The sequence below is a fragment of the Actinia tenebrosa genome, unplaced genomic scaffold (assembly GCF_029948245.1).
Source record: "Actinia tenebrosa isolate PJP-AT-01 unplaced genomic scaffold, QUT_ActTen_1.0 PGA_scaffold0__85_contigs__length_37466705, whole genome shotgun sequence".
Lineage (NCBI taxonomy): Eukaryota > Metazoa > Cnidaria > Anthozoa > Actiniaria > Actiniidae > Actinia > Actinia tenebrosa.
The window spans coordinates 16,850,368-16,863,500 of record NW_028292569.1 but is presented as its reverse complement, the minus strand read 5'-3'; the positions used below and the strand labels follow the sequence as shown (position 1 = coordinate 16,863,500).

The window sequence follows — 13,133 nt, the reverse complement described above, 5'->3', positions numbered from 1 at the left end:
CTGCAAACAATACAAACACTTTGAAACTTGATGGACCTTGACTGGAACACGTGAATATTCTTCACAAAATCGAGGCTTAGCCTGAGTAAATGAGTCTGTAATCAAGAAACCGCAGCGGTAATTTGGAACTTGAAAAGGGTCTATAGTTAATTAGACATTTGAATATTTTTGAGTGCAAGTCTAGTCAATAGTTAATAATTGATTCTATCTTAGGGATGAAAGAAAGGTCTCAAGAATTGTGGCTTTACTTGGACTATTTAATAAGCCATTTACATCAATATTCACAGTCAGTTAAACATTATCATAAGGTAAAAAAGGGCAAAGCGATTGCTTTCTCCTTTGGGAAATGCAATCTCTTATGAAATATTACATTGTGTACCACCTGCCTTATATTATAGTTGCTGTGTGTAGCTGTTTCCATAGTAATCAGCGTATTCAGCAATTATTTGATTGACAAGAGATTACTTAATCTCTTAGCGTTCTACCCTTTTAATTCAGTATAGTGTAACACTTGTTTGAAGTAAGACGAACTTTCGGGATTAATATCTTTATGTAATTGTTTTAACTGACCCGCCAACGTTGGTAAGTCCTCAACCTTATTGTATTTCTTTTAATCTGTAGCACAACTGATTACTTTGTTGTGTATTTCACCTTGTGAATCATTTTCCCATAAGTAACAACAATTGTAAACAGCAATAGGCTAACTATAGATAATCCTTATTTTAGTTGACCAGATCATCACCAGATTCAATAGTGCAAGAATAAAAAGGATTTGCGTACTCAACTATGGCAGTGGTTTCTTTTTGATACGATATTATTGAGAAATCCCATACACTGTGTAACATTTCATTTTGTTATAATATACCAACTGTCAAAGTCCATTTTCCTGTTACTCTGATTGGGCAAGAGGGCATCACCTGAATGTGAACAAGTTTGGATGCTTCCCTGGCAACGGCTCTCAGCGGGCAACAATATGTTGTTGACTGGTAATAAAAATACCAGAAGTAATTTTCCTGGAAATGTGTTCTGTATTAGATAACATGAATGTATTAAAATAATCATTAAAATATTTTAAAATGATAAAAAATAATAATAAAATAAAAATCATATTATTTCTGTTTTATCTTATGGGACTAAACCTGTTTAAACAAAAACAGTGTTCTGTATTAAATTAATAACAAATAAAATTAATATGATAAAAATTTTAACAAAATGTTTTTAAAAATTTCATCCTATGGGTCTAAACATCTAAACCTGCATAAATAAGTTTGTTGCCATGAAAAACAGTGTTCTGTATCAAACAAGAAAGTTAGGTATTGTCTTAATGTAAATTTTTTATGTACAGGTTTTTAATGATCCAGTTCATGGTCACATTAAAGTGCATCCACTCTGCATCAAGATCATCGACACACCACAGTTCCAAAGATTAAGGAACATTAAACAATTAGGTATGGAACTATGAATCAGTTTAGATGTTTTCTTCATTCTTTGTAAGTTATTTAGTGGCCCTGTTATCTCGAACCTCCTAGGGAATGGAGACAATGTTCAAAATTAATACAGGATACAAGACAACAGGGTGGTTTTCAATGTGACCCTACCATATTTAATAAGCCTTGAAATATCTCCTCCCCACCCTCCATTTTACCAATTTGCGACTTCAGACCATGTGTCATTCTTTTGAGAATAATGTTCTATGTTTAAAGGTCCACATTCTTCTCAACTTCAAAAGGTTTGAGAAGAATTAGGTAAGAAAATTGTAAAAAAATATAAATTCTTTTTTAAAAAAAAGATACTCTTGGGGATGACACATGGTTTGAAATACAAAACATTGTGTCCAAACTAAAGAGGTCTATTGATATTTATAATGAATGTTATTTTTGACTTTTTAGGTGGATGTTATTTCGTTTTCCCCGGTGCTGCTCACAATAGATTTGAACATTCAATAGGGTGAGTAAAAATTCCTTGACATTTTTATTATTTTGATGCATTTATGATCCAGTAATGCTGGTTTGCAATCATTTCCAAGAGAATGAAAAAACAAAAACACAGCAGCCATGTTGGATAAAATAACAAAAGAGACTAAAATGTTCATCCAACATGGTGGCTGTGAAAAACCATGAATTTTATATTTCATTTGTTAATATAAAAAAATTGAGAAACATCAAATTAGAACAGAGTGAAAAAGAAAATTGGCTGCCAAAATATGTCTTTCAGACAAAATACATGTAATATATTTTTTTTTGCCAGACACTCCACTTCTTGGCCAATAATGATAAATAATGAATAATATTTTAAATAGCACTAATTCCTTTAGTTCAACAGCAGTTTACAAACATTTAAGACTCAAAAATATTTTAAAATTTAACGCTAGTACAATACAATACAAAAGAGGAAACATACTTGGATGTGAACAGACTAATGATATTATAATATCTTATTGTAAAAACAATGCTTTACAATAATATAAAATTTTCTCGCATGCTGATTGGTTATTTTTTATCATCAATTAGGGGAGAGAGAGATAAAGCTGATGTCACTGAGTGTGCGCTCTTTTCTGGGCTGCCTTGATCACTAATAAAATTAAAAATAAATGAGAAGTTTTTATGGTTTTTGTTATTGTAAAAAACAACAATTACGCCTAGTGGATCCACACTACTTTGATAATATGAAAACACAATAAGCCTGAAGCGAGATGACGTTTTACCCCCAACTCCATACCATAATAGTTTTTAAAATTCTTTCATATTAAAATTTTTGATTTCTTAGAGAATACAGGAACAATAGTCATGATTAAAGAACAAAAGCAATGTGAAAAGGATTATGGTCTAGAGACAGGGGTAAAACGTCATCTCACTTTTCAGGCTTATTTATCGTCAATAAGAGGACAGAGACATAAAAAAACTGATGTCTATTTTTTCAATTGTTAACATCAGGACATCATATCTGGCTGGAAAGCTTGTAAAGAGCCTTCAGAAAAGACAGCAAGAATTGGACATAAGAGAAAAAGATGTTCTGTGTGTTATAATTGCAGGGCTTTGTCATGATTTAGGTAAGACAACATTCTAGTACATTCCAACTTTATCAACTCTAAATGTCTTGGGAAGACACTTTGAGAAATTTTAATTTTTAATTCTTAAAAGAAGAGAGTTGTTTTCTCTAACTCTGCAGATATTTTTGGTATTAATTAATAATAATAATAATAATGTTAGGATTATAAATTAATATTAAAAATATTATAATAACTAATATAATAACTAATATAATAACTAATATAATAATATTATTATTATTGTTATTAATATTAGTTATTATAATATTTTTAATATTAATTTATAATTCTAACATTTTGTGGTTCTTCCATGAATAAATCTGTTTAATTTGTACAAAATTTTACAAAAGATATATGGGAAAAATTCCGGACCAAAACTTTTGTCCGGTTTAGAGAGAATTCCAGTATACTGAGGTCCGGTATAGAGGGGTTTCACTGTAAATAATTAATAGATTAATTTGTAAATAATTAATAGAAGGATGTTAGCTTTTTCTGAGTTGCCTGATTAGGTAGATACTGACAATTATTGTAAACCTTATTAATAAGTGATGTGTTATTCACTGAATTTATTCCAGGACATTGACCATTTTCACACATGTTCGACGGGCAGTTTATTCCAGCTGCAAGACCTGAAATCCACTGGAAGGTTTGGTAACCTTACCTTAAATCAGGGCATACCGATGAAGGGGGGGGTACCTTAAATCAGGGGCATAGCGATGAAGGCAGGGGAGGGGGCATAGCAATTAAAGGGGAGGGGGGGGGGGGGGGAAGTAGGCCGGCCCAACTTCCAGGTCAAACTGTGCTGTGTTACTACATCTTCAACTGTTTAGATTTTCAAGTGCCTCAGATGACCACTTTAAATGGCGGTCCCATCTTTTGACACTTCATCATTACTAACCAATATAGAAGGGACGTAAGAGAGGACCATTGAGGACGTAAAGAAACCCTGGCAGTGACCACCCTCAGTGCTTACACCTCATACTAACCATCTCTCATAAATTCATAACTCATTTTAAGCGCCTTTGATCATATCAATAACGAAGAAGGCGCTATATAAATCATGAATCAAACTGGCGCAGGACTTTGTATGTTGGTATAAACTTGGACAAAATAGGCTCTCTGGCACCCTTCAACCAGGAATATTGTCGTGAATGTAATTTTCCATCTGCAGCACGAAGAGGCAAGTGTGGAAATGTTCGATTATCTTGTGGACTCCAACAACTTGAAACAAGAATTCGTGAAGTATGATCTAGATCAGCAGGATCTGACATTCATTAAAGAGCTGATTGCTGGCCCACGTGTGACACTCCAGCAAGAACTCAGGTATGAGTTTTTTTCTACATAACTATAATTTTACCGCAAGTCAGCTTTCTATATGTACTTCTCTTTTCACTCCCCCTCCACCCCAACACGACAGCAAGCAATTCAGTCTATCTTTTAGGTAAACCATATCAGTTATGAGAGATAACTGGATTGAGAATTCTTTGGCGGGCTTTTTATCACGATCGAAACAAATCATATTTATCTTTTTCAAGTCCGGTATTCTAAGAACCGTGCGTTCTGATTGGCTGTTGGGGCGGCTAATATTTTCTGTGTCTGACCGCGGTCTGCTATCCCGGGATAGCGGATTGCTAAATACCAAAACGAGTTAAAAGTAAATGGAAAAAAAAAAGTTATTCACCGTCTAAAAGTCAGTCTAGTGAGGGAAATACTGCGTACCATCAGGACCTCGTCAGAGAGAGAAAGAGAAAACTATAAAATAACTACTACAAATGACGTGACGTGTACGTTAAATCTAGAGGAACAACATAGGTGGTTATGGTATAATTTCTAATCCAGTCCTTTTCTTATAGGACTGGCCTTACTTCGGTAGAGAAAAGTGCAAGAGCTATTTATATGAGGTATAGTTGGTTTACGATATTTGTAAAGATAATGAAAAAAACAAATGACGTGGCTGACATGTTAGGTGATGACGCTAGGGATTATGGGATTACGGGATACCCGAAGAAAAAAATGTAAGATATGGGATAGATTTGAGCCAAAATTATGGGGTACGGCAGACAAAAAGGAATATGCATAGTCTTTGCATTAGCCAGTCAGTAAACAGTAGTCGTTAGATTTCCTTGAGACATTTGCATTCTTTTCCCCCCCAAGATTGTGGCCAACAAGAGGACAGGCATTGATGTTGATAAGTGGGACTACTTTGCTCGTGACTGTCATAACCTCGGCATCAAGAACTCTTTTGATCACAAGTAAGAATTCTACTGGTTGAACACTTGCTTTGAGTACAAACATGTATTGTATTTTTGGTTAGATTACTTTCTCATAGTTTACCATTCTCAAGGGTAGCATAGCAATAGTGCACTCTCCTCTCATCTTTGGAGCCTTGAGTTCGTTGTGCCTTGTCTTGCGCCATCTCGCAACCCCTCGCAAATTTAGGATAACGACCCTTATTGCCCTTGAACAGGAGATTTATCAAGATGGCTCGAGTTATCAACGTAGAAAACAAGTTACAGATATGTGTACGAGACAAGGAAGCTGGCAACATCTACGATATGTTCCACACACGGTTCTGTCTGTTTAGACGAGCTTATCAACACAAGACTTCCAACATCATTGAAACTATGTAAGTATCAAGAGCTCCTCGTTAATTTAGTCTAAGGACTCACTGTGATACTGACAGTTATATAGAATAGTTTTCTGTTCTAGGGCAGACTACAGAAACAATACAATGCTTCTGAAGAAATAATTTCTAAAGTTACGAACATGGTTCATTGTGGTCTAGGTTCTATCATCATCATGCCTTATATGGGTTGTGCTGCCAAATCAACAATAGTCCCTTTAACAGTTCCCTGCACCATCTTGAAAGGTAGCCGTGCCTTTGCATCGAAGCGAGACGAACGGTGACCTTGCAATGATAGAGACCTTTTTAAAACCTTGAACAATTATTCACGTCTCTATCATTACCAAGCTCACCGTTTGTCTCGCTTCAATGCAAAGCACGGCTACCTTTCAAGATGGCGCAGGGAACTGTAAAGGGAACTATTCAAATTACTGTATGGGAAATCTTGAGAGACTGGTTCTGGCAAACGAAATGATTGCTTTGTTTTTTCCATATCTTTTTGTTCAAAGGATAACCGAAGCCTTATTGAAAGCAAATCCGTATCTTCTATTTGAGGGAAAAGACGGGTAAGAAAATCCTCTGTGCCACACAACTATGAAGTGCGTCGCCTGTTACTGATGTCATAACTTTTCGACACGTTAACCAATCAGAAAGCTGTACTTTTTTATTTTTAAAGTGCAACCACATGACCGAAAAATCCTTTGAGATACTAAAAACAATGAAACAGCCGCCATCTTAGTTGATCTAACAAGAAAAGGTTATTAATTATGAGAAATGCTTGGTTTAGTAAACCAACATGGCGGCTATGACGTAACACACACCCCAAGAATATACGTGTGAATGAAATGAGCCCGCGTTTTAATCGCTGAGTTGGTCCTGTCGGAACTCATATGGGTACATAGTAATGGTCATTCAATTTGTACGTTTTTCATCTCCAATGTAGAAAAAAGTTGAAGATGTCTGAAGCGATAGACGACATGGTGGCTTATTCCAAGGTAACAGATCAAGTCTACTACCAAATACTTCATGACAGTGATTCACGACTAGAAGAGGTATGATTGTTTTATAAAACCACTGGGAGCCCAACTTTGTTTTCCCATATAAGTGAAATCACACTTAAAATCTCCAGGATATACTTTTCCATTGATATTTCATGACATATAGGAAATGTCTTTATGTTGTGATTGTTTCTTTTCCTTTAGGCTAAGAAGATTTTACAGTTGATTGAATGTCGATCGTTATACAAGTGTATAGGACAAACCATCTTGAAAAAGCCGAGAGAAAAAGTAGGTGACGACATTATTGTGGTCAGCGGCTTAACTTAACTTAAAATTTTCGTTATTCGAGTGCGCGACAAACAAGGACAAAATCAAAAGGAGAACTGGGGCGAATACTAACACACACGCGCGGTCCTGAATTTCTTGTTCAATATTTGCGCCTTGTATTTTATAGTAAGTGAGGAAATTGGGTCAAGTTCTAGACCACTTTAACTTGGGCGTAATATTTCCCCAATTCATACAAAGTCATTGTTGAGAATAAGATTCTTTGTTTGAGTTGTGTCTATATTCATGTCTTTTCATGCGCAACCGTTAAACATAGAAATTATTCTCAAAAGAATGACACGTGGTCTGAAATCGGAAAACATTACGCCCAAGGAAAAACAATCTATTGACTTATCCGCCTCGCTTGCATGATATTAAAAAACAAACAATATTTGACTTTAGGCTTTGTTTTAAACAAAAACCGTTTCTAGCAGCTGGTATATTACATTTACTGTATTGTGCTTCCCTTGGCTTCGTAGGAAGAGGCACACGATATTTCTAAAGACATCGCTGACAGCGTACCTCCTGACATGGCAACTGGAGCACAACTGGAACCAGACGACATTATTGTTCATGTAGGTGTTGCTATCAATTTATATCTATTAGAAAATCCTTCAAATGTTATCGATACCCTGAAGCCACCTCTGGGCTGATCACATTCAGGGCACGGATAACTCATCGATTGAACCCTGAAAAACCTCTGAGCTCAAGGGCGGATCCAGGGTTTTTTGAAGGGGGGGTCTCAGGTGTAAATTTTGTGGGCAAAGGAATCCCAGTCGCATTTTTACCACAGGAAGCCCATTTGACCTCAGGAATGGCAGGGGGGTCGCGCCCCCCCCGACCCTCCCCCTGGATCCGCCCTTGGAGCTGGTCTAAGTCAGGGCACAGCCAACTCACAGATCGAATTGGAATTTCGCTTGTTAGGCCGGAGAACCCGAAGAAAAAACCCTCGAATCAACGAAGTGACCTCACATACTCTACTCACATCTAAAGTCCCCCCTTATTATGTAAAGTGAAACTTCTGGTTCTTGTCATGATCAGTCCATGCTTTCCGCTTCGCTGGGAATCGAAATGTCATCTTACTTGATTTACGTTCTTGTATCGCAGTTGATTACATTCGATTATGGCATGAAAAACCGGAATCCAATCGATAATTTGCGGTTTTACACAAAGGAAAATCCTTCCCAGGCCATGAGATTCAGAAAAGATCAGGTCAGAACTTGTATTGATTTTCTTGCTTGTCATGTGGTGCTCAATCTCACTCCTGGAGCCTGCGTTCCTCGTGGCCAGCGGCTAGAAACACGGAAAGGTGCCGACGAGGAGGAACACAGGCTCTTTGGAAGAGTGTGTAAGATATGTTTTAGAATGTTTTTATGAGCAGCTTATAAGATGGTGTAGTTATCCTATTTTTTCGACTAAATTACACCAGAGAAATTTTCTGTTTACACTGGAAATGGCAGATTTTGAGGTTTCCCTCAAAGCCTTGGGACTAGCTAATGACGCTAATGACGACTGCAAAGTAAACTAGGATAGGATTGGCGTCAGCAAGAGTTCGTATCGGTTACGATTTTCCGAACATGCGCAATACAGTCATGCTCCATTCGAGAATGTGTCGTGTGACTTTCGTTATTTGTTCGCAGGTTTCTCGGCTCCTACCCGAGTCTTTTGCCGAACAACACATGAGAGTCTACTGTCGCAAAAGGGACGAAGACAGCATAGAGAAAGCGAAAGCGTAAGTGCGATAAATATTACCTTCAATTTGAACTTTATTTTATCCTAAGATAGACATTGAAATTTGTGAGACCTAAGGGCACGGCAAATTCACATGGCGATTTTTCGGAGAGAAAAGAATTGAAACCCAGGTGGAAAATGCCTTGAAGAATATGAGAGATGCAACACGAAACGAAAGGGAAATCACGAAAGGGGAACCAAGGGTATTACAACGGAAGTGCACTCGCTTCTCATCTCTGGGGTCTCAGGTTTAGCCTGCGTAGCGGCCCTCAATAAATCGTCTTCCAGGTTCGACTCGGCATCACGTGACTAGAGTTTGTTGGGTCTCCCTTGATCCCAAGGTTTTTCTCACGTTCTTTGGTCTTCAAAAAAGTAAAAATGCATGGCACTCCTGGAACACACTGTTTAACGTTTCCTTTTCAGAGCGTTCTTCCAATGGACTCTCGGTCAAGAGTGCACCACGCCCAAGGTATGCTAATTGTCCTAGTTCGGGACACGTGTCATTCCCCTTGAGGATTATTTCTTTATTCAGCCAACATGTATAGAAATGTCTTATTACAAATTAAAAATATGGAAGTAATTCTCAAGGGAATGACAGGTAGTCTGAAATGTGAAAATGTTAAGGTGCTGTTACACTAGGCAATTTTTCTTACAACTCGTCTCGCATTTCTGTTGCGTGATAAAAGACAGTGCGTTGCAGTTGCATCAACATGGTATGTTAGATGTTACATTAGACTGTAATGTTGGGGTAATAAATAATTTACGCCCGATGAAATATCTTTGTCTGTCACAACAAATCGTTGCGAGACAAGTTGCAAGACGGGTTTTAAACTAGGCAATATCTAGCAATTTTGTTTCGCAAAAGTAGAACTCATTTCTACTTCTCACAACGGTTGCAGGTGACAAAATTAGGAGGCACTTTTAGTATGTTACAGTAGACAATTTCCCGATTTGTCTTAGTTGGGAGTGGGGTGGGGTGGGGGTAGGGTGGAGAGGGGAGGGAACGGGTAGTGGTAATGAATCTGTGCACGCGGTTTCAAATATCTAGACAAATCTTCATTGTATCTGGACTTCTTTCTTTCAGTTTGGTGGTTCCCTTGCCGAACTAACGCCAATGAAGTCTACAACTGCTGACGGCCAGACCGGAGGAGTCGCGCAGAAGTTACAATTCAATGACGAAATTGAGTTCTTTTAGAGAACCGGTTCTAAACATTTTAAATAATACAATTTAGAATAAACTCGAAGAAGGAATGAATTAGTTTATAGTGCTTGTCAAGAGTAATCTTCGTCGCGACGAAGTAGGTTTTGGTAGACGTCAATCAAGGCATTTCTATTACATTCCATAGTCACGTGTTCCTGTGAAAAATGCCATGGAAAATCTTTGATTGACACCTGCCAAAACACTGTTTATAATCTAGAATGATCTAAAATGAGATATATAAAGCAACATCGGAGGACCATCTACTTAATATTTTAAAAATCGTTAGTCGCGTTAGAAATGTCTTAATAATGGAACTAATACTAGGAATATTATTTGAAGTTGTTAATTAAATAATCTTAAAAACAGTTTTCTGGCTTGTAATCTAGGAACAATAGGCTGCTATTGTGACTATGGGTGGATGCAATGTTTACAGTCACACTCGCTCATGCGTCCCTATCAAGATTCAAACATTCATTTTATTATTCGATGCTTGACTTCCATGTTGCTGTAAATCAAACTTCCAATAATAAAATGAATCTTTGAACCATGCTATATTCACCATTTTCCATACATCGGTTCACTGGTCCAACACAAAGCGCTCAAGCGAGGCGCCAAGCTACTTCCAAAGGATTATTCAAATAGAGTGGTTTTTTAAAAACCCGTGAAACAAAGTGTAATGAATAAGGTGTAATAAATTGTAATACACCGAAAACACAAAAGAAAATCAAAAGAAAATGCGGCCAATAAAGTGTATTAAAGCGTAATACGCTAAAATGTATTTCACGGGTTTTTAAAAAACCACTCTATATATATTAGACTAATATACATTAGTAGACCCTAATTCCATTGTTTTCTTTTGTGTCGATTTGACTATTTCACATTGACTAGTTTTTTTAAATTACAGTCAAACCACCTTAAGCGTGAACACGTAGAGGTTATTAGTAATGTAATGTGTATTAGTCTAATATATATTTGACTGGTTTAGTGACTTCACTTTGCTATCTTATTATATACTATTTAAAGGTTACTGCATAGTTGGTAATTTAAATGAAAATCAGACAAAACAAACTGCGTCATAGACAACCTATATCAATATAGTACTGGTATACCTTTCCTCAAACTTATTTTCAGTTTTGCAGTGTTTTTGTCACACAAATCTATTTATTAGCCGACGTTCAGAAAGATTGATAGCGACCCAAATGGGAAAAATACTAAGCTGTAATTTTTTACCAGTTCACCGAAGCCTAATAGACGTCAAATAGACTCTGAATACGAAATCCGGACAAAATAGGCGAAATTCTGTTCATCAATACGGCATCTTTTTCTAATTAAAACTCATCAACTAATAAGTTTGGGCTAGGTACCAGTGCGGGGTCCGGTTACGCGAGTATATCCCCCAGCAAGGAGGTAACCATGGCAACCGGGCCACAACCCAACTTCCGACCTCGACCAAGGGTGCTTGGTAGAGAACATGTGACCGGTTACCATGGGACCTTCCTACCAAACGAAGTCCAAGCACCCAGGACCAAGTAATAAAACAAAAGCAACAGAGGGGCACAAACGCTAATCTCTAGTCGAGCAATGAGCCTTTAATGTGTAGTTAACACGATTTGCCGAAGCCAGAGAGGCTACCGGGGTTCTAATATAAACCCTAAAGGCATCGCTTGACCAACGGCCTAGTGTTTGAATTAGGTGGTCTGGGACGCCGTTGTGGGGGGCTACTGTGGCCGTGCTGATGCGGAAACTGTGGCTGGAGTAGTTGCCAGGGACATTGCCTACCTTCAGAATGTCCATAAGCCAGTTGGTGCTGAAGAGATCGTGCGACTGAGAGGCAAAACAGATTGAAGGAGGAAGAGTGGGCCAGGTGAATCACCACGAGTGGCCAGATACTTAATTGACGCATCCACCGCACACAAGGGAGAGTTTGCTTTGCCATTGTATATGAAACACCCTTAGCGAAAACAGGCCCATGATACATGACACCTTTGCTGTGCGAGAGTGGAGGATTGCTGTAACTGCTTCGTTGTCAGTTCTAAAAAGTATGTGGTGCTAGGGCCAACCATAACCCCAAACATGACCTGCGATGATAATATGGAAAGGCTCTTTCTACGTGATGGATAAAGCTGTTGGTTCACGAAACAGAGACCGTTAAACCAGTCCTCGCCCCAGAATTTTCCATAACCTAGGGCAACCGAGGCATCCGATGTCACGACGATCGAGGGAGGGTGAGATAAACCTGAGTAAAGCCAGAAGTTAACGCCATTCCAGGACTCCAAAACATTTCGCCACCAGCTCAAATCTAAATGAAATTCGGAATTAAGTCGAATGGGGTGACGGTGGTTCCTGAAGCAGGACAGGGTAATGATCCTGCGTCGAATACAGGCGCGACCCGGCCAAACGACTTTGGCTGCGTGGTGGCACCATCGACGATCGGCCCAGGAGTCCAAAAGAAGTTGCAAACGGGTAAGCTTCTTCGTTGGGAGGCGGGCAGTTGATTAACTGAGTTGAGCTAGATCCCTAGCACTACCGGGGTGGAAGACGGACCCTCACACTTCTTGGGATGTAAAGGTAAGTTGCTATCGAATTGCGACAAGCCAAACTGCCGAGATGCCAAGCCGTTTAATAGACAAACGAACAGTTGCGGCATAGGGCAGCATGATAGGAGAAACGCAGGAGTACTACGCGAAGCGAATGGACGAAGTTTAAGGTAAAGCAACGCTACGCAGAGAAAGTCGAGGCGTAAGTAGTACTATGCGACATGCAGACTATCGAAGGGAAGGGGAATACCAAGACAAGCAATATGACAAGCAAAATAGTCTTCGCGAGGGCGATGGTGGTAGCGAAGCCAATGCAATGTAGAAAATATTGAAGTACTGCATATCAACAATTAAAACGCCGAGCAAACTGTTTTAGCAATAGAGAAGATATCATCAATGATGGATACATCGGTAAAACGACAAGCAAACTGTTTTAGCAATAGAGAGGATATCATCAATGATGGATACATCGGTAAAACGCCGAGTCAACTGTTCTAGCAATAGAGAAGATATCATCAATGATGGATACATGGATAAACGACAAGCAAACGTAGGGGTATAGCGAATCATGTGATAATAATAATAATACGACGTCAAGCAAACTGTCGTAGCAATGTAGCAACCATGAAGTGAAGAGTGCCATGAAAATACAAGCGATCGGTCGTAGCAA

At 38.4% G+C, this 13,133-nt stretch overlaps 1 protein-coding gene across 1 annotated transcript; it reads left to right on the top strand.

Moving 5' to 3' along the window:
* Positions 1-215: 215 nt before the first annotated feature.
* On the top strand, positions 216-10,291 carry LOC116290108 (deoxynucleoside triphosphate triphosphohydrolase SAMHD1). Its single transcript, XM_089035671.1, is given in 18 exon segments — positions 216-308; positions 1,346-1,448; positions 1,890-1,947; positions 2,934-3,049; positions 3,625-3,695; positions 4,221-4,347; positions 4,350-4,372; positions 4,903-4,950; positions 5,204-5,301; positions 5,517-5,675; positions 6,182-6,238; positions 6,616-6,724; positions 6,875-6,958; positions 7,474-7,569; positions 8,102-8,206; positions 8,635-8,726; positions 9,149-9,194; positions 9,810-10,291. Coding segments are annotated over 18 exon segments (1,596 nt in total). The 3' UTR covers positions 9,921-10,291.
* Positions 10,292-13,133: the final 2,842 nt, after the last annotated feature.